At 44.0% G+C, this 21,052-nt stretch overlaps 1 protein-coding gene across 5 annotated transcripts in view; it reads left to right on the forward strand.

The window, feature by feature from the left end:
- mfsd4aa (major facilitator superfamily domain containing 4Aa) overlaps positions 1 to 21,052 on the forward strand; it is a 70,518-nt gene that overhangs the window by 39,919 nt on the left and 9,547 nt on the right. For 2 of the 5 annotated variants that reach the window (XM_061728195.1, XM_061728194.1), the window contains exons 3-8: positions 3,298 to 3,552; positions 5,140 to 5,263; positions 5,338 to 5,453; positions 7,953 to 8,126; positions 11,382 to 11,529; positions 11,962 to 12,032. In XM_061728195.1, the coding sequence (XP_061584179.1) occupies positions 3,298 to 3,552; positions 5,140 to 5,263; positions 5,338 to 5,453; positions 7,953 to 8,126; positions 11,382 to 11,529; positions 11,962 to 12,032 (888 nt within the window). Of the gene's footprint in view, positions 1 to 3,297; positions 3,553 to 5,139; positions 5,264 to 5,337; positions 5,454 to 7,952; positions 8,127 to 11,381; positions 11,530 to 11,961; positions 12,033 to 13,333; positions 13,532 to 13,650; positions 13,718 to 21,052 lie in introns of those variants that run through there. The other 3 variants (XR_009783008.1, XM_061728197.1, XM_061728196.1) reach the window with 3 other exon arrangements.

Genomic DNA, 21,052 nt, shown 5'->3' on the forward strand with positions numbered 1-21,052 from the left:
CTGCATTGTTGAAGGGGTTAACACGCGACTTCTCGTTTCTCTCTTTTCCTCCGCATGCGAAGTGGGAGGGGGAGGCGGAGGCGGCTCTGCTTCTGCAGCTACGTCACACTCGCGGACCTCGCCGTGCTTAAGGAGACAGGCTCCAATTTACCAATTCGTTTGCATAGAAAAAATATATAATAGTACTGTTTGTTTTTAAATACTGGTATAGTACCATTTTCAAAACTCTAGTACCGCGGTACTATACTGGTACCGGTATACCGTGCAACCCTATTAGCAATCCAATGAGTTGCTCGGTTTGACACCAAAATGACCAGCCAAGTAATGTGAGTAGTCGCCTTCTCAGTTGCCAGCGCCGGCCGCTTAATTATCACTGCAGGCCTATCAGTAATAAGATCAATAGCTGACTCTGGATTGGATATTGCCTCCTGCAACAATGATGTAGACACCACCGGTTGTGGAATAGTCTTAATTTTGGCCCTTATTTTGCGACACATAAATGTACCATATTCTCCGCACTATAAGACGCACTTAAAATCCTTCATTTCTCTCAAAAATTTGCAGTGCTATAATCAGCTGTACCTTATGTATACATTTTGTTGTGCTTATTGACTTCAAACCAATTTTATGTGGTACACTGCGCTCTATCAAAATGTTTTAGTGCAACTTTGGTAAACGACGAAGCCGCTCCGCTTGATTGGTTGTCGGACCATTTAGCTGACACGGGGACATTGTGTCAAAGTCCGTCCTTGGTTGGATGCGGGTTGCAACGTCAGACACCATTAGATAACTAATTATGTAGTGCTGGCAAGCAACCATCATCCAACATCTAGTCAATGTTACCTTACCTAACTAGAGATCAAGTAACATTAGGTTTTTAGCGCAAACCCAATTTTTAAATCTATATCATAATCCAGTTATAATCAAATGTTGGAATACAACGTTGTTCCAACCTCACACTAACTTCAGGTGTCTGTTATCGCTGGCAAGTATGAATCAATTAGAGAACAGGATGTAGAATTACGCTTACCTCGGCCGCTTTTTATTTGTGGAAGAGGAATGATTTAAAATGTGAGTGTATTTTTCTGTATTAATTACAACCGAACGATATTCTGGGTTTTTGTGAATTAGTTGAAAGTTCGATTTACCTGACTGTTTTGTTTCGCTTTTATATCTTTTTTTATCATGCGCCCTATAACCCGGTGTGCTTTAGGTATGAAAATAGACCGGTTCATCAATATTGCGCCTTATAATGCAGTACATGTATTAAGACATATATGGTGTTATAAGTACACAATATCCTCTCTGTCTCTGCTAATTATCACCTGAAACCATAATCTAAAAGATTATAATCGAGGGTTGGTGTTTATATCTGTATTTATGTACTGTATGTGAGTCTCGGTGTTTATGGATTAACAGCTTTAACAGCTATTTAAAAATGGTAAATGACAGAGATTTTTCCTGAATGCAATGATGAAATATTTATGATGGTTGTGGTTTTAAAATGGAAGTTAGATTAGGTTAGACAGACCAAACACATCATGCACTCCACCACTTTCCAGACCGTCTCACATCAGTCACAGGAAACCCCCCGCCAGCAAGCCCTGCCCCTTCCCAGCAGGCCACAGAAGGCAGTCCCAGGCGGAGCCCCCATGACCACGGGAGGAGGCAGCCAGGAAACCCACAGCAGCGGACCAGGACCCGAGCATCAGCCACCCGGCATGGGCCCATCGCAGGGTCAAGAGGTCCACAAACCCTCACCCAGCAAAAGGCCAGCCTGCCCGGAGAGACGGGGCCAGCCTGCCTGGAGAGACGGGGCCACCCTGACAGCTGGGGCCAGCAACCGCCCCGATGAAAGCCAAAACCTCCGTGCCCAACTGCAAAGGCAGCGGGTGGAAGTGGGGGCGGGCACAGAGCACCCAACAGCAAAGAGTCCCAAACTCAGGCTAGACAACGGACACCCATTTACACAGATGCACTAACATACACTCACTGACAAAGACACGGACAATTACCCTCGCACCACTCCCATCTCCCCCTGGAGGCCCGGCACAGCCCAGCAGAACCCAGGACCTTCTAGCTGTGAGGCGGCTGCTCTGCCAGCTGCATCACTGCGCCCCCACCAGGGCTCCGGGGCTCTGGAGAAAACATTCAAGGCTGTGTCGTAGTGTCCTTGGGCAAGACACCTTACCCACCTTGCCCCGTGTGAATGTGTATGAATGTTTGGTGGTGGTCGGAGGGGCCGTTTGGCTCGATATGGCAGCCACACTTCCGTCAGTCTGCAGGGCAGCTGTGGCTACAAAACGTAGTTTACCACCACCGGATGTTACACGAATGTGTATGAATGAATAATGATCTCTGTAAAGCGCTCTGGTTGCCTTGAAGGGCGCTATATAAAACCAAGTCATTATTATTATCATTATTATTATTATTATTATTATTGTAGCCACCCCCTACATCCGCCACTGGTCACATGTGCTCAGGGTGAAGCTGCTCTCATCTGTGGAAAGCTCAGTCCACCAGCGTTGGACCTGCCTGTTGTTGTGTTTTAAAGCAAAGCGTCTAATACAACAGATGTTGTCTCTAGACGCTTTCCAGAGACCCAGAACATAAACCCCCGAGCAATTATTACATAAACAATGGCAGGTAAAAACTCCCCTAGTGGGAGAAAAGCCTTAAACCAAACAGTGGCAAGAAAAGCTCCCCTTTAGGAGGAAGAAACCTAGACCAGGACCTGGATCATAAGGGGGGACCCTCCTGCCGAAGGCCAGACTGGGGGGTCGGGGACGTCAGCAGCACACAGCAGGCAGGTGGAAGCAGCAACGGGATGACCAGGGGTGGGGAGCGCAGGCAGGTGGAAGCAGCAGCCAAATGTCAGTAGAGCTCTGACACCTGGGAAACTAATCTTGGTTCAGGGGTCATCTCGTCGCTGTCCCTCTAGTGAACCTCTACGATTGTTGTTAAGTTCATTAATACCAAAGCAGCTGAAACTAATTTATACTTTTTTGTGAAGTTAAGTGTGTTAACTTCACAAAAAATTATTAAACACTTTCCAGTCCCCCGGGACGCTAAAGTTGTTAACAGATGAATTGTCTGTCAAGATTTCTTCAAAGGGGTGCTGAGATCATCTGTAGGGATATGATGACGAGCTCAGTCATCTAGTAAGACCTCCGAGTACAGTCACGGCTCCTCCATGTTTCAGGATGCTACAATGGTTTAGATATAGCCCAATAACAAAACAATTGGTAATATTGTAATATATAAGCTTATAAGATCCATGTTTATGTCTCTCCTTAGGCTTTGCATTTCTTCATAGGGCTGGGAGCGCTGATAAGCCCTCTGGTTACCGAACCTTTCCTGTCAGAGGACAGCTGTGTCCTGGGATTCAACTCAACCACCAACACGTCTTCTTCCTGGAATCTGCATCACCTCCGTAACACCCTGGCCGGGTCTGGAGCCGCGCTGCACAACACATCCCAATACCCTTTGTACGTTGAGGGTATTGTTGTCACCAAGGTGGCATATGCTTTCTGGATCATGGCCCTTATCAATGTGAGTCCACAACATTTTGAATCTGTCATATGAATGATGCTGACAGCTGTTTGTTTCTTTTGTAGCTTTCTTTCTTTTGTGGCTTTCTGTCTTCCGTAGATTTTGTAGCTTTTCACACTAAACCTCGACTATCCCTTTCAGATGGTTGGGGGAAGTTGCCAATGCAGTGCTAAGGACATGTAGCTGGATGTGTCACCAGTCGTGTCCTGTGGTTAGTCAGTCATACTGAAGTGCTACCTGGTCATATGCCAGGAGACGCTGTCATTCTGTGAAGTGCATTGACTGAAACAAAGCACATTGTTTAGCCTGTTGTTACTGGATGGTGCACTAATGTAAATAAAAAGGTTGCTGTGCCATGTCTTAATGACACGTTAGTGCACCAGAATTCATATGAGACCTCACTCCAGGATGCAGCAGTAGTGTCATTTCTCAGTCCTGGCTCCTCGGCTTTATTGTGAGCTTTTGTTCATTTATTAATTTATTTCATTCAATTAAATTAAAAAAGAACTTTGTTTGGTTACAGAACTGGAAGAATAGGACTGGGGATTTTCAATGTAATGTTTATCTCCAGAGAAAACCCACTGAGCTGGAGGAGAACATGATTCCACTCAGAAAGGATTTAGACCAGGAACATTAATTTAGTCCGGAGGAGCATCATTTTTTTGTGATGGTTTGTTTTTTTTGTTTGTTTGTTTGTTTGTTGTTTGTTTCTTTAATAATTTTTTTAAACATTTTTGATGTCATCTAAAAGCTTGAAATCCAGGTCAGTCAAATTTTACAAGTGCCATTAAACCCCTTCTTGCTAATTAGCTTATTGGTTGTACGATTATTCATCAATAATCTATTTCTTTATGAATCACAGGATTTAAAAGAAAATCCCTTTTGACTGTGGTTTTACCGAGCGAAGGCTGCAGATTAAATAAATAAAGTAGTGTACAGTCACATCATATCTCTGCTTTATTGTTCAGCTGCTTCAAACTGTTCGTTTTTTTGCTGACCTGAAAGGCAAAGAGCGTTATCATTCAATTTCAATTCAATTCAATTTTATTTATATAGCATCTAATACAACAGATGTTGTCTCTAGACGCTTTCCAGAGATCCAGAACATGAACATAAACATAAACATAAACCCCCGAGCAATTATTATATAAACAATGGCAGGTAAAAACTCCCATAGTGGGAGAAAAGCCTCATGTGTAAGTGTATTTCATATTTAAATATAGCTGTAATTTGGCTAGTTATGGATGGATGGATTGTTGGACTTATAAATAAAAAAAATAATAATTATTCGGTCTAGTTGTTTGTAAAATAAAAATGCCGGAAGACGGCAGAGAATTGTGTGGAATTGTGATTACAATCATCCCTGCTCTTCAGAGCTCTGCTGAATTTTGTGAAACTGTGACACAACCAAGCATATAAAGCGGTAAGCTGTCACCAAATAAGAATAGTTTTTACATAACATTCTGTGTTTTTACCAAGAGCAAAATAAAACAGAATTGACAACATTTTTGATACGAGGTTCAGAACCAGCTGCCGGGGCGTGTTTGAGTAAACAGGGGTGTGTTTGTGTGTTTGTGTGTCCTGCAGCTCCCCGTGCCAGCAGCAGTGCTGGCGCTGATGCACCACCAGAGACTGCTGCCTTGCTCAAGCACCAGTCCCCGTCTGCTGGACAGAGAGCCCGGGTCCCACTCTGCCGGGGACGGCTGCCACGGTAATGGAGTGTACGCGTTGTGACCGTTCTGATCTTGTGAGGCGACACATTTCCGAGTATCCTTGTCTCTGCAGGAGACAGAAGTTTGTTTGATTGCTGTAAAAGTGCCAACGTCCAGGATCGTCCGACCACGTTCTTTCTCCTCCACGTGCTGGGCGGAGCTATCGTCTTCATCACTGATGGAATCATTGTGAGCGTTCCTTGTATTGCTACACACACCAGCCCGATAGCCGTCAGGCTCCAACACCCCCATCATACCAATCACTGAGCTATGTGGAGCGTCCTGAACAACAAGAACCATTCCAGACCTCCTTAAGGGGGAGTGGTGTTTAAGGGCCAGTCCCAATCCCCCCCTACCCCTACTTTTCAGCCCTAGCCCTAAATTTTGCGCGTTCCTGTGAGGGTAGTGGTGTCCCAATTCCTCTTTGCATGTAGGGCTAGTGGACATATCGAGGGGTAGGGGGTATGAATCTAGCCCTTCAGAGCGAGGGATTTCATATGCTCACTAGATGACCGAGGGCCAGAGATAATTTCCCAGAATGCTTTACGTCATCATTTGCAGACTGAATCAAACAAAAAAAACATGTCGGACATTTCAAATTTTTAGTGAATAAAATAAATATTTTGAGTTAGTTTCTACATAAAAAAGCGTTTTGATTACATTTCTAGCGAGAAATGGCTTTAATGGTAAATGGTAAATGGCTTACACATATATAGCGCTTTCCAGCTATACTCCTACAGCCCCAAAGCGCTTTACACTGCAAACATTCACCCACACACGCACACATTCACACACCAGTTGTCGGCGGAGCTGCCATACACAACGGCGCTGGCCTGACAACCGGGAGCAACCGGGGGATTCAGTGTCTTGCCCAAGGACACTTTGCTGGACACAGGAGGAACTAGGGTTCGAACCACTGACCATCAGGTTCATGGGTGAACGCTCTACCAACTGAGCCACCTTCCCCACTATATATTATATATTATTATATATATATAAATATTAGGGGTGTAACGGTACACGTATTTGTATTGAACCGTTCGGTATAGCGTGTTCGGTTCGGAACGGAGGCGTACCGAACGAGTTTCCACACGGACATATTAAGTAGAGGACCGCACGTTGTGGAGCAGAGCGCTGCTGCAGCTGCACATGCAGTTGCGCTCACACACCGAGAAAGTATTAAGATTAAAGAAAAAAGCACTAACTAATGAAGAACTAAAGAGCTAAGCACATAATTGTGACAAGTCCAGTGTTTCCCCTACCATCGAGACCCCCCGCCAGGTCTAAAAAAAAAAAAACAATGATCATTTACGTTTATGAGCGCCTCTGCAGCGCTGTTCTGCAACGTGAGTCAACCTGCTTCGTTGCCTAGTCAAGCCTGAATTATGGTTCGGCGTTAAATCGACGACGCCGTAGGGTACGCAGCGACGTGCACCGTACGGCCGCTCGCTGCGTACCCTACGCCGTAGGATCTGCGTTGGTGTAACGCGGCACCATAAATCAGCCTTAACGATGCGAGTACCGCTGCTGAGAGCGCGGGCATATTATTATACATTATGGGATGTATAGAGTTTGTAGCCAGCCAACTATGGCGCCGGCCAAAAAAAAGAAAAAATATCGCGGGCGACAGACAACATGATATAAAGAAATGTTTCTGCCAGGTACGTGTGTTTGTGTTTGCATGAGACGCTGCAGGGACGTGGTAGTGGGTGAGGGCTAGTGGTAGTGAGTGAGGGCTAGTGGTAGTGGGTGAGGGCTAGTGGTAGTGAGTGAGGGCTAGTGGTAGTGGGTGAGGGCTAGTGGTAGTGAGTGAGGGCTAGTGGTAGTGGGTGAGGGCTAGTGGTAGTGGGTGAGGGCTAGTGGTAGTGAGTGAGGGCTAGTGGTAGTGGGTGAGGGCTAGTGGTAGTGAGTGAGGGCTAGTGGCTGAACACTGAATGTCCCAGAGCTCCTTCTGCTCAAACATCCTCACAACTTATTTCTAAAAATAAACTGGATATGGATGTGACATCAGTGTAGATTACTGACTGTGACTTATTATTTCTCAGATTTGACCTCTGCATTGTTCATAACAGAAATAAAGCCCTGCTTAAAACTCTTCAAACTCCATGTGTACTGTCTTTGGGTCAAAATCACCTAATTCTCCTGTCCTTCTTTCCTCCTGCTCTCTCCTTCCTTCCTTCCTTCCTTCCTTCCTTCCTTCCTTCCTTCCTTCCTTCCTTCCTTCCTTCCTTCTTTCCTCCTGGTCTCCCCTTCCTTCTTCCCTTCCTCTTTTCTTCCTTCCTTCCTTCCTTCCTTCCTTCCTTCCTTCCTTCCTTCCTTCCTTCCTTCCTTCCTTCCTTCCTTCCTTCCTTCCTTCCTTCCTTCCTTCCTTATTTCCTCCCTTCCTTCTTTTCTCCCTTCCTTCCTTCTTTCTTTCCTTCTTTTCATTCTTCCTTCCTTCCTTCCTTCCTTCCTTCCTTCCTTATTTCCTCCCTTCCTTCTTTTCTCCCTTCCTTCTTTCTTTCCTTCTTTTCATTCTTCCTTCTTTCCTCCCTTCTTCTCTTTCTCCTTCCTTGACCCAAAGACAGCACCAGGGTTAAAGTTGTATGTGCTAGCAGAAATAAATGCCAGCATTAAGCTTTCTTTTTTGTTCCTACTGATAACTGATGAGGGTCTAACTCGTCCCCTCTCTGGTTTCCTGTCCTCCAGGGCTCCTACGCCGGCTTTGTCTACACATACGCCGTGTCCCCTCCTCTGCTGATGAGACATCAACTAGCCGGCTACCTGGACAGCGTATTCTGGGCCTCCATCACGGCAGGACGACTGGCCTTCATTTACTTCTCCTGCAGATACACGGCGCCCGTGCTGATCACCATCAGTCTGGTAAACGCTTACAGGGCGAGGCTTCTTTAACACAGGAGAGTGATGCAATAAAAGGTCAAGAACAGCTGTGGCGTTAGACTTTAAAACAAATATTTGAAGTTGGTGTGGTAGCAAATACAGGGATTAAGAGGAGGATATTGTCTCAAGTATGTGGACTTTGAGCAAAACAGCTTTTGTGTCCTCTACTCTTGATTATGGCACTTTAAAGACCATGCGCACTCTTCATCAACTGGTTTTGTTTTCTATGTATGGCATGAAAAGTTTTGAGTGGTTTGGGAGAACTGCTCCAAATACAGGTAGAAAAGCACATTTGGAATGAGATATTGCCGCCTGGTCAAACACAACCTGACATTTGGTTGTTTCAAACAAAGATAATGCACTTGTTTACTAAGATGTAGAATGAGCAGCTGAAATGCTGTCAAAAGAATTAAACAGTTAAAATTATGGAATAAATGTTATATATTTATTTGGTATGTAGTGTGTGTATATATATATATATATATATATATATATATATATATATATATATTTATAGGGATATTTATGTAGTTTATATAGTGTATATTTATATAGATGTATATAAAAAAAAAGTGTAGACTTCTTCCTACTCCTTTTTTTTCGAACAGATGTGAATATGAAGATGTAAATATTTGTCTTTTTATTTTTATTTTTACTTTAATTTAAAAACATGTTCGAAATAAAAATAAAAAAATAAATAAATAAATATTTCACTTAGTAGTAAGCAAGTTGGGTTGCTAGTTATAATCAGAATCAGAATCAGCTTTATTGGCCAGGTTCGAACATTGTCCAACAAGGACGCTCTTGTGCTCTCGCTCTTAAAATAAACAATAAAGAAATGTGGTATTTCTATGTACAGTATAAACATTTTAAAGGTGCAGCAGTTTGAGGTAGTGAGAAGGACAGTTCTGAATAAAAATAAGAATAATTATAACCTATTTACAATTTTAACAGACAAATTATACAAAAAATACAAGAAAATAATTATACAAAAGAAATACAAAAGGGAGAGGTGCAGCAGAGTGAGGCAGACTGCTATTTTAATATGATGATTATTAACAACGGGTTTTTTTTGTTTGTTTTTTTTTCCTTTAAACTTTTTTTACTTTTTAACACAGACTTTTGGATTCAGGTCTGCGTGCAGCAACTTTTATAATAGCCAACAGGGGGCGACTCTCGTGCTCGCAGGAGAGGCTGAAGAAGTCCGAGACGTCTGAGACAATGAGTCTTGACATTTGTTAAATTCAGCAGGTCAAGTTTACTGCATTATGTTAATTTCACAAATTCTGGTTTCAGAGACGTGGGTAGAAAAGTGGGCTTTGCTTTAGAGCAGGGACTGGGACTATCAAGTTACTGATATATGACCATGTTCTTCTGCTGTTTTTCACCAACAAAGATGGAGTCAAGCCCCTGAGGGCTGATATGAAAGAAAACACATTTTAGATTCTACCCTGGATTTAAAATGAACACCAAGAAGGAAAGCTAAGATGGGAGAGATATGATCTCCTGTGCTGATCCTCATCACAACTCTGGATCAGCTTTTTTGTTACTTGCTTGCCAAAGAAGTTGAAACAAATTATTCAACTTTTTTGGCACTAAGGTTTGTTCCGTTTTTTCCATCGGCAGGCAGGTACAGTATGTGATAATATATAAATTGCAGTCACATGAATCCAACAAAGTTTTGCTTGGGGCCCAATTAGATAAGCTGTATGACCCCACTTCCAATTTTTTGACCGCAGGCAGGTGGAAGCAGCAGCAGGATGACCGGGGGTGGGGACAGCAGGCAGGTGGAAGCAGCAACGGGATGACCGGGGGTGGGGACCGCAGGCAGGTGGAAGCAGCAACGGGATGACCGGGGGTGGGGACAGCAGGCAGGTGGAAGCAGCAGCGGGATGACCGGGGGTGGGGACCGCAAGCAGGTGGAAGCAGCAACGGGATGACCGGGGGTGGGGACAGCAGGCAGGTGGAAGCAGCAGCGGGATGACCGGGGGTGGGGACCGCAGGCAGGTGGAAGCAGCAACGGGATGACCGGGGGTGGGGACAGCAGGCAGGTGGAAGCAGCAGCGGGATGACCGGGGGTGGGGACCGCAGGCAGGTGGAAGCAGCAACGGGATGACCGGGGGTGGGGACAGCAGGCCAGCATGCAGCTCCCGAAGCTCCAGCCCAATCAGCAAGCCCCAGGTTAGGTGCAGGGTCGGGGAAAGGTTGAGAAGGGGCAGGGCCAGGGAGAGGAGTCTTGACGGACAAATCTCTCTCCCGCCTGACCGGGCCGTTACCTTGCCCCTCTCACTCCCACGCTGCAGGTTCCAGTGTTGTGCATTCAGAGATGCTCTTCGCCACCGGCAGAGGATGCTGCACCATGTACAAACGAGAAAAAAGAGAAGGAAAGGGGGGCCAGCACAAGACACTACAGGAGCAATGGACAAAAATGATAGCTATGAGATACTTATAATAAATAAAAATGGAGAAGAGAGGAAGGGAAGAGGAGAGGAGAAGAAGGGTGAGAGGCACCGCCCAGTGGATCATGTCGGTCCCCCCTGCAGCATAGGCCTATAGCGGCATATCTACCACCAAGCTATATTTGAGACTAACTATTATAGTCTTGTTCTATAGCTGCAACTATGACTACTGACTCTAACACACTAGAGTTTACACTACCTAGAGATTTACCAACACCAGCTAGAGGTTTACTAAACACTAACTATAGGCTTTACTAAACAGAAAGGTTTTAAGTTTAGTTTTAAAGGTGGAGGTGGTGTCAGCCTCCTTAACCCAGATTGGAAGTTGGTTCCATAGTAGTGGTGCCTGATAGCAGAACGCCCGCCCTCCAAATCTACATTTAGATACTCTAGGAACTACGAGTAAACCTGCACTCTGAGAGCGGAGAGCTTTGCCAGGAACATAAGGCACTATCAGGTCTTGTAAATAATGCGGAGCTAAGCCGTTTTGGGCTTTATACGCAAGTAATACAATTTTAAATTGGATTCGGAATTTTACGGGTAGCCAATGGAGCGACACTAGCACTGTTTAAAAAATTTAGTTTTTGGAAACAGAAAAATGTGTTTGAATATAATATAATTTCAGGTATGGTTCTCACCAGTGTCCACAAATTGAAAGCTAAGAGAGAAAACCTCATTCTGTATTTCACTGTTTTTGAGTCGAAGCGTATGCAGAGCTTTCTCTTCTGTGTGTGTGTGTGTGTGTGTGTGTGTGTGTGTGTGTGTGTGTGTTCCTCAGGTGGGAGTGATCCTGGTCCAGTGCTTACTTCTCTTCTTCTACACCAGCGGTGCGTTTCTCTTCATAGCTACATGTGTGTTGGGTTTCTGCATCAGCAGTGTCTTCCCCTCCATGTTGGCGTTCACAGAGGACACATTAGACTACAAAGGTAAGAGGATCCAGCTCACACCACGGGTTATAATGACTTATTCATCTATAACTTATTGATTCTCATTTACTGGATTTTTGTGATGATCTACTTATATTTTTCATTCTGTATAATTATGAGTCATTGGGGTATTTCATTAATTTATTTATTCTGACTTATAGGCTGAATGTTTTTTCTTGTTAATTACCTTTTTGTTATGTTACTTTGTATTATTTCAAACTAAGTGCAATGAGTTTTCTTTATCTACAGTCATGTGAAAACAAATGTACACGTTTTTCAAACTAAAATACCATATTGTCTTTACTAGTCATTATAAGTAGGTAAGTGCAACCTCAGGTAAACAACAACAACATTTAGTCTACCTATGTTGTGAATAAGATAGATTGTTGTCCTCCATATCTCAGTTTATTTTGTGTCTGTTGTGAAATAAAGGTTGTGCTACAACAGTCCTGGTGACGAGTGCCAGCACCGGAGAGATGACGCTACAACTACTCATTGGATCAGTAAGAAATGTTCCTGAATATGCAATTAATCACATGTAGTGGGGTTGGATGCATATGTAATTTTTCCCAGTCATTTCAAATTGGTGTTAAAGTTTGGTTTTCACTTCTAAGTTGAAGTTTAGGGTCTATAGAACAATTTGAGTCCAAGTGTCAAACACACAGATAAAAAATGGCCTCTAGGGGGCGCTGCAAAATATGTAAACTGCTACAACTTTTGATTAGATTAACCAAATTTTACATATGAGGTATGTCTGGATTCAGAATTAAAAGGAGAAACTGGTATACTAAGCATTTGGCGACCAGATTAAAAATAAATACAGTTTTAGCCCAAAATATGAAATGGACACAAGCGAAATGATGCTTTTTTAAAGATAAAGTCTGAAAATATCCTCACAGTTGCTAAGGAATTTTACTTTTTAATGTTATTTCATTAAGTCAATACTGTGTGGCGATTAAACTGAAATTGAACTGCTCCTCACTCTTCTATTCTATGCCCAAAATGTAGTAACAGCCATAATCTTTGTATGTATAGATTTAGGATCAGGAGTCCCAACTTTTTTCAATCAATCAATCAATCAAGCCATCACGCCATCATTTTATACACAAGAAATTTCCACTAAAGAACTTTATATCTGGAAGAAAGTAAATCAATAACAATAAGAAGAGAAACAATAGTTTTTCTGGCATTCAAAAATGAACAGAGGACCATAGGGCTAACATTTATTCCGAGAACTTCACTCTACAATGATAACTATGGTTTACTTCTTTGATTTATTCTATGTCAGTCTTAGAAGTTCTGATATTTGCACTTGCACAGACGTGTGCACTTTAACTTTGCCTTCATGCACTTGCACCGAGAACTGGCAGGTCGACTTGTACAAGTACTTGTACAACCGCACTTAACATCTAGTTGGAATACGTCTTTGGCAAGTAGTAGCGTAGTCCAAATGGGAAGAAGTTTGCTGTCCTCTTCTTTCCACCCATGGTCAGTGGGGTTGTTGACAGGCATTGTTGACCTAAATGAATGAATGAATAAATAAATGCATTATTTTTTTGTGATTATATAGTACAATACTCAAATCTATACAGGTGCATACTTACATGTGGGCTGTTGTCCAGATGCTTGCTTGGAAGACACTCCTTTTGAGATGTAGATAAAAAACATCCATTGTTGGGGGAATTATTTCAACATCCCTCGTCTTCTGTGAGAATAGCTTCATTCAAAGAAGATCAACATCATTGTCCTCATTTGATTCACTGGAGTACAGCCTACAGACAAAGTTTATTGCAACTTCTTTCAGCTTTGGAGAGGTTGGGAATGGAGTCTCAACGATAGTTGCGAACTCCTCTGTCAAGTGTGGAACTTCGTGCATCAATTTGCAGCAAGATCGCTTACCCCTGAACTTGAAAGAAGATGTGCTGTCTGATCTCGTGAATGCGTGGAAGAGAGCCATGGCTTTACATGTTTCTGTGCCCAGTTTTGTGGCAAGAGTGTTCAGGTAAATCATTCTTGATGTCTTTCCAGTTTTGAAGCAGATCCAGATTTCTGCAGTTGCATTCAAAGCCTTGATATGATGGAAATTACTCAGCAGGATTACGACAACATCTGTGTCTCCAGTATAGACCATCCCAACTGATGCTGTTTGGAAGGCATGGAGAAGATGCACTAGGACACGAGAGTCAGCTTCCTCGTGGTTGCAGCGATCCATTGGAGGACTGTTTCCAACATGGTGGACGCAATCATCTGCTGGTATGAAGACATCTTTGTCATCTGGGAACTGTCCATTTGTTACGAGCAAAGTTGACAGGAATGAAAACAGTTCTGTCTTATTATCCCCATTTGCCAGAAATGCCTGCCAATCTCTTGGGACTTTGGCAGAGCCAGAGATGCGTTGTCAGGTGCCTGTCCCTCGTTTTTCTCTTGTTCCTCCTTTGATTGTCAAAATACGATACTGGTCCCAGACGATGTCCACTCCTGTTGATCTTTTCAAGTCACGTTGAACTCTTGGGCAGAAGACCTTGTCGAAGTAGGACTCAAAGGTCTTCCCTTGGACAGTCGTGCCAGGCAGTGAATGGATAAGTGCTCCACCGTCAATAACAATGAAATCATAAAGATCTGGTGCAACTATCTCCTCATTGTCAGATAATTCTCCACTCATAGGATTTCCCAGGATGTAAAACAACAAATCTGACTTGGTACAGGAGTTGAGGGATCCTTCACATGATAATGCAGGTAGGTATTGGAGAAGACTCGTGACGAAAAAACTCTTCCAAATTCCCGCTCCGGCTTTCCAGCACAATGAAAGCTTTTCCATAAAGCTCTGCATGATGTTTGAAGTGCTGCATTCTCTTGCGTGTTTTCAAATAAAGGGAAATGTGTCTGCTAGTCTGCGCTCTTGTGGCAGTAGATGACATAACTCTACCATAACCTTACTTTTGAAAAATCACAGTATTATCTATATGTATGAAAACAGTAAAATTAAGAAGTGCAACAATAACAAAAGGCCTGTAATTTGGGTGCTTCATATCACGTAGGTTATATGTAGCCATATTTGTGTATGGGTATCCTAGCTATCTTTGTGCTATAGGGATATTCTGAGCACCAATCTTAAATCCAGTTGAGTCATTACACAGCCTTTATTTACAATAACTTTAAAAATCATGTTTCATAGCAACTTTGAGGACATTCCCAGACTTTATCTTCAAAAAAAGCACAATTTTGCTTGTGTCCAATTAATATATTGGGCTAAAAGTGTATTTATTTTTAATCTGGTCACCAAATGCTTGGTATACCTGTTCCTTTTAATTCTGAATCCATACATACCTCATATGTTAAAATTGGATAATCTAATCAAAAGTTGTAGCAGTTTACATATTTTACGGCGCCCCCTAGAGGCCATTTTTGATCTCTGCGTTTGACACTCGGACTCAAATTGTTCTATAGACCCTAAACTTCAACTTGGAAGTGAAAACCAAACTTTAACACCAATTTGAAATGACTGAGCCTTAAACGACCCCACTAATGTATTATCCACTGCATAGTTAAAGTTTTTACTCAATTTTTCAAGCTGTTGAAAAGTAACAAGGTGAACTCTGTAGATGATACAGATACAAACTCATATCAGATCTGGTCCAGAATGACAAGTCAAGCAGCTTCCAGTTTACTCTTGTTCCTCACTTCAATTCAATTTTATTCAATTCAAATGTATTTCTATAGCGTCTATTACAACAGAAGTTGTCTCTAGGATCTTTCCAGAGACCCCGAACATAAACCCCCGAGCAATTATTACAGAAACATAACATAACATTTAAGCGTCTTTGAGATCTTTTAAAAGCGCTCGATAAATAAAATGGATTATTATTATTATTAATATTATTATTCTATTCTATTTTTATTATTATGAACAATGGCAGGTAAAAACTCCCCTGGGGGGGTCGCAGGGAGCCTGGGGGGGGCAGGGGGCCTGGGGGGGCAGGGGGCCTGGGGGGGCAGGGAGCCTGGGGGGGCAGCAGGGAGCCTGGGGCAGCAGGGAGCCTGGGGGGGCGGCAGGGAGCCTGGGGGGGCAGCAGGGAGCCTGGGAGGGCAGGTGGACTGGGGGGGCAGCAGGGGGCAGCAGGGAGCCTGGGGGGGCAGGGGGCCTGGGGGGGCAGCAGGGAGCCTGGGGCAGCAGGGAGCCTGGGGCAGCAGGGAGCCTGGGGGGGCGGCAGGGAGCCTGGGGGGGCAGCAGGGAGCCTGGGAGGGCAGGTGGACTGGGGGGGCAGCAGGGGGCAGCAGGGAGCCTGGGGGGGCAGGGGGCCTGGGGGGGCAGGGAGCCTGGGGCAGCAGGGAGCCTGGGGGGGCGGCAGGGAGCCTGGGGGGGCAGCAGGGAGCCTGGGAGGGCAGGTGGACTGGGGGGGCAGCAGGGGGCAGCAGGGAGCCTGGGGGGGCAGGGGGCCTGGGGGGGCAGGGGGCCTGGGGGGGCAGCAGGGAGCTTGGGGGGGCAGCAGGGGGCAGCAGGGAGCCTGGGGGGGCAGGGGGCCTGGGGGGGCAGGGAGCCTGGGGGGGCAGGGGGCCTGGGAGGGCAGGGGGACTGGGGGGGCAGCAGGGAGCTTGGGGGGGCAGCCGGGGGCAGCAGGGAGCCTGGGAGGGCAGGGGGACTGGGGGGGCAGGGGGCCTGGGGGGCAGCAGGGAGCCTGGGAGGGCAGGGGGACTGGGGGGGCAGCAGGGGGCAGCAGGGAGCCTGGGGGGGGCTTGGGGGGGCAGCGGGGGGCCTGGGAGGGCCAGCAGGGAGCCTGGGGGTCAGCAGGGGGCCTTGGGGGTTTGGGGGGGTTTGGGGGGGCAGCAGGAGGCGGGACTCACCTGTCAGATCTGACAGGTGAGTCCCCCCCCCCTTCTAACATCAGCTGAGAGGTGACGGCTCACACACACCAGCTCTGACTCTGATGAAGGCGAAAGGAATCGCCAAAACATGTTGGTATTTAAAAAACCTAAAAGTGTTTTGGACAAAAAGAATTAGAAAATTAAACTGGAACCTGTCAGATAGATATGATTTAAACCAACGTAGAGCTGTCCCTTTAATCCCAACAACATGCTCTAACCTGTGCAGTAAAATGCTGATCTACAGTGTCAAAAGCAGTACTGAGGTCCAGTAGAACCAGTATGGACACTAATCCCTTATCTGAGGTCCAGTAGAACCAGTATGGACACTAATCCCTTATCTGAGGTCCAGTAGAACCAGTATGGACACTAATCCCTTATCTGAGGTCCAGTAGAACCAGTATGGACACTAATCCCTTATCTGAGGTCCAGTAGAACCAGTATGGACACTAATCCCTTATCTGAGGTCCAGTAGAACCAGTATGGACACTAATCCCTTATCTGAGGTCCAGTAGAACCAGTATGGACACTAATCCCTTATCTGAGGTCCAGTAGAACCAGTATGGACACTAATCCCTTATCTGAGGTCCAGTAGAACCAATATGGACAGTACATAAGAAGGCCATTCGTGACTGGAACCAGTGCTGTCTCTGTGCTATGATGCATTCTGAACCCTGACTGAAAGACTTCAAACAGATCATTTCTATACAAATAGTCACATAACTGGCTTGAAACTGCCTTTTCCAGAATTTTAGATACAAATGGAAGGTTGGAAATTGGTCTATAATTAGCTAAGGTGTCTGGGTCAAGAGAAGGTTTTTTAAGTAAAGGTTTAATTACTGCCACTTTGAAAACCTGTGGTACATATCCTAAACTTAGGGATAGGTTGATTTGGTCCAGTATTGTCGTACCAATAAGAGAAAAAACATTTTTGAATAGTGGAGTCGGTATGGGGTCTAACATACATGTGGTAGACTTAGCTCTATTAACGAGTGAGGTCAGCTCAGGGAGGTCTATCCACCTTATTCCTACGCCCCATGAGGCTTCGCGTGAATTATGGGTGCGACTTCCGGCGCGTACCGGAACCGCGTTTGTTTACATGCTGAGTGAACGCGTTAACCCTCTTTCTCCGAGCGTTGGGGATATAAAACATGTGGAAACACCACCTGTCACAGCTCAAACGGGACAATATCATCTCACCTCTGCCTCCTGCTGTTGAGGGATGGGAGGACGACCTGAAGAAGTGAAGAAATGCTTAGAAGATGGGAAGTATCTCATTCTTCCCAATGGGCAAAGTGGATACTCCTCCAGGTGGGTAAATATTGTTACTTATAATCAGTACTCGAGATGAGGGGGGATGGCATCCCCCCTGAAATAAAAACGGTCCAAATCATCCCCCCTTTCCATCCCTTATGTCATTTCATCAATGAACTGCTATTTCAACATTTAGAGTCATCACCAGAAAAATAACATTTGACAATTTTCACCTGTTTCAAGTAAATTTTCACCTGAAATAAGTAGAAAAATCTGCCAGTGGGACAAGATTTATCTTCTTATTACAAGCAATAACATCTTGTTCCACTGGCAGATTTTTCTACTTATTTCAAGTGAAAATCTACTTGAAACAGGTGAAAATTGTTGTTTTTTCCAGTGATGAGTCTTGTTTTAAGTGTAATGAGATTTTTTCTTTTACTAAAATGAGACATTTTAACTAGAAATAAGACAAATATTCTTGTTAAGATTGTGAGTTTTTGCAGTGATCCATGTTACTTATCCTGTGAAGGACAGAGTCATATTGATAAGTTCAGAAAAGTGTTTTTTATTGTTGTGTTTTGATGTATTTGATGTAAGCCCAGTGGATATTTAAAGCTTACAGAAGGCTGCATTTAACTGCTGCTATGTCATTCCTGCAGTATTTCTGCAGGTGTTTTGGTCACTGCTATTATTTGTAATATATTATATTATTTGTATTCAGTACAAATTATCTGTCCCCATATGATAAAATCCACCACCCCCCCTGATTTTTTTTTTTACAACTCGAGTACTGCTTATAATCTATGAACTAATGTGACAGGTAGGCTACTTGTGAACCTTCATTAAGACAAACTGTAAGCTTCTTTTATATTTATTCTTTCAGGTCCAGCTGGCAGTGATGTTCCTGGGGCTGCAGAGCTGCAGAGCTGGTTATCTGGACACCAACTGAGCACCTAGAGTTCCAAATTTCATTTGACAAAGACTTCAGATACACACATGAAACACCTCCAGAACTTTTCACACATGCTTCCAACATTTGTAGATTCATTTGTTGCAAAGAAGATTCAGCTCTGCCCCAAATATCTGAATCTCTTGAAAATACAGTAAGCAAATAACAGGTGTTATGTGTAATACACACACAAAACACCAAGAGCACTGTATAAAGCTAGGGGGAAAACAGTACAACAGACTTCATTTTTGTTTTCAGTTTTATTAAAAACACAACCTGAAAGATCCCCTCCTGACATATTAGGACATACAATATAGGGACATGAATCAAAACATTTTAACACAAAAAATGTTGTTTAACAAAAGCACATTACATTTGTGTCTTAAAGCACCACAATGTAACTTTCAGCTTTTCTGAGTTTGTCGGCATCTTTTGGACAAAAGCGGTAGTGCTTTACCAGAAAGAACACTACGTTTCCCATGAGCACCAGCGCGTACTGCCGGAAAACTCCTGTCCCGTCGCGTGCATTTGTTTTGAGAGAAGACGGGGCGCTTTTCTGTTTCACCAAGTGAACAGATGGAACGCAAAAAAAAAGATGTTAAACTACTGGAAAGGAACTGGAATTTACCGGGATACCTTAAACAAGGAAGCCAGGGAGCGGTATATGGAGAAAATAATGATTATTAACGGTCTGGATCCATATGAAATCCCTACTGAAGAATGGAGCTCCTCGTCGGAGCTGCACTCTTTAGAAAGGATTTACAGCCGCAGTTCTGCAGAACCACCGTCTCCGGCTACCTTGTTTAGGAGTGTTTGGCAGCTGCTTTGGTAAATGTTTGACTCGCCATGTTTTTCAATAAATTTGTATAATAGTACAACATACAGTACATGTTTTGTATCCCTCTTACTTCTCTTTTCTTTTTTTTTTGACTGCTATATTATGTTGAAAAGGCTCCAAGGCGTGAGCAATATTTTTGTTTTCCTTGTGAGATTATTTTTTTCCTCTGCAGCTACAAATAAGAGTTAATATTTTTTCCTCAACAAACTAGTTTTATCTGAAGATTGGGGTTAATTGGACCGCAGAGAGCTGGCCAGCAACTGCGTTTAGCTGGTGAAGTGGGGAATAAAACCCGTGTTTTGATCCGACCCGGTCTGTGTGAGTGTTTGTGGTTTAAGGCTGATTTATGGTTCTGCGTTAAATCGACGCAGGGCCTACGGCGTAGGGTACGCGGCGTCACGCACCGTACGTTGCGCGTCGCCACGTACCCTACGCCGTAGGTCTGCGTCGATTTAACGCAGAACCATAATTCAGGCTTTACTGTGTGGAAGGTTTGGTCGTTACAGCCGCGATCCAAGCGAGCCGGCGACTCTTTTACTCTGTTATATCAGATGCTTGGCCTGGGTGGTTCTACCTCTGAGCAGGAAACTGGTGAAAAGTGAAACCATTAGCGATCTTTTCCCCACGTCTGTTGTGTGGAGCTGCTGCAGCCACAACACAGCAACGGGTTACCAGCTTCTGCGGAGCTGCGCTCCACGCCCCGCCCATTTTCGTCTCGACTGCGAATCGGGAAGGAGGGGGAAGTGACGTATGACGTAAGGCAGTCAAAGCCGTAAAGATTTGTAGTTTTTTAGTGTGGCAGGGTTCCTACCATGCTCCTCAAAGTTACATAGTGCCAGTGAAGGCGATACAGACCCCTCAGACCATGACAGAGGTGTCATTAAACCTGTTGGAAGTTGATGTACCATCACAATGACTCTGGAAATATGATATTAAGGTGGAAAAGTTACTTAGTGTCGCTTTAAGTGAGAGAGATTCAGTTTACTGTCGGAGGACTTAAGAAACCAGAAAATATTCACACCTGACAAGCTGAAATCACACTATTTGGACTTTTATTTCCTCAAAAAAATAACAATTGCAGCTGGACCTCAGTTGTTTTCAGAAAATGTTAAATGAATGAAATATGTAAGTGCAGCTCTACAAACTACATACAGGGGACTGCGGGTGGAAACTAGCATTACTGCTAAAACCCGGTGTATTCACACTGCTTAATGTAGTGTGCATTAATATGCATTGTCCCGTCTAAATAAATAAAAAAACTTTAAAAAAAACTTAACCTGTTGAGAGTTATGTTTTAAAGATACTGTAAGTATAAGTGTACCTCAATTGTTTTCAGAAAATGTTAAATGAATGAAATATGTAAGTATGTTTAAGGGCAATATTAAATGTCTTTTCACTTGAAATAAACTCAGCTCTTAAATTCACTAAACCAGCACAAATCTTGAGCATTTTGTCAATTTTGGGCACAAAGTGAATTGGCCCTGTTTGAGAAAGAATCTTGTACACCTTCAGGCACCTTATTCAACATGAATGCGGGCGTGAGCAATGCGGCGTGTGCGAGTGACCTCCTCACTGGTCAGCTGGCATCCTTTGCGTGTGAATGCTGGAATGATTAGCTTCCC

Source organism: Cololabis saira, chromosome 8 (assembly GCF_033807715.1).
Source record: "Cololabis saira isolate AMF1-May2022 chromosome 8, fColSai1.1, whole genome shotgun sequence".
Classification (NCBI taxonomy): Eukaryota; Metazoa; Chordata; class Actinopteri; order Beloniformes; family Belonidae; genus Cololabis; species Cololabis saira.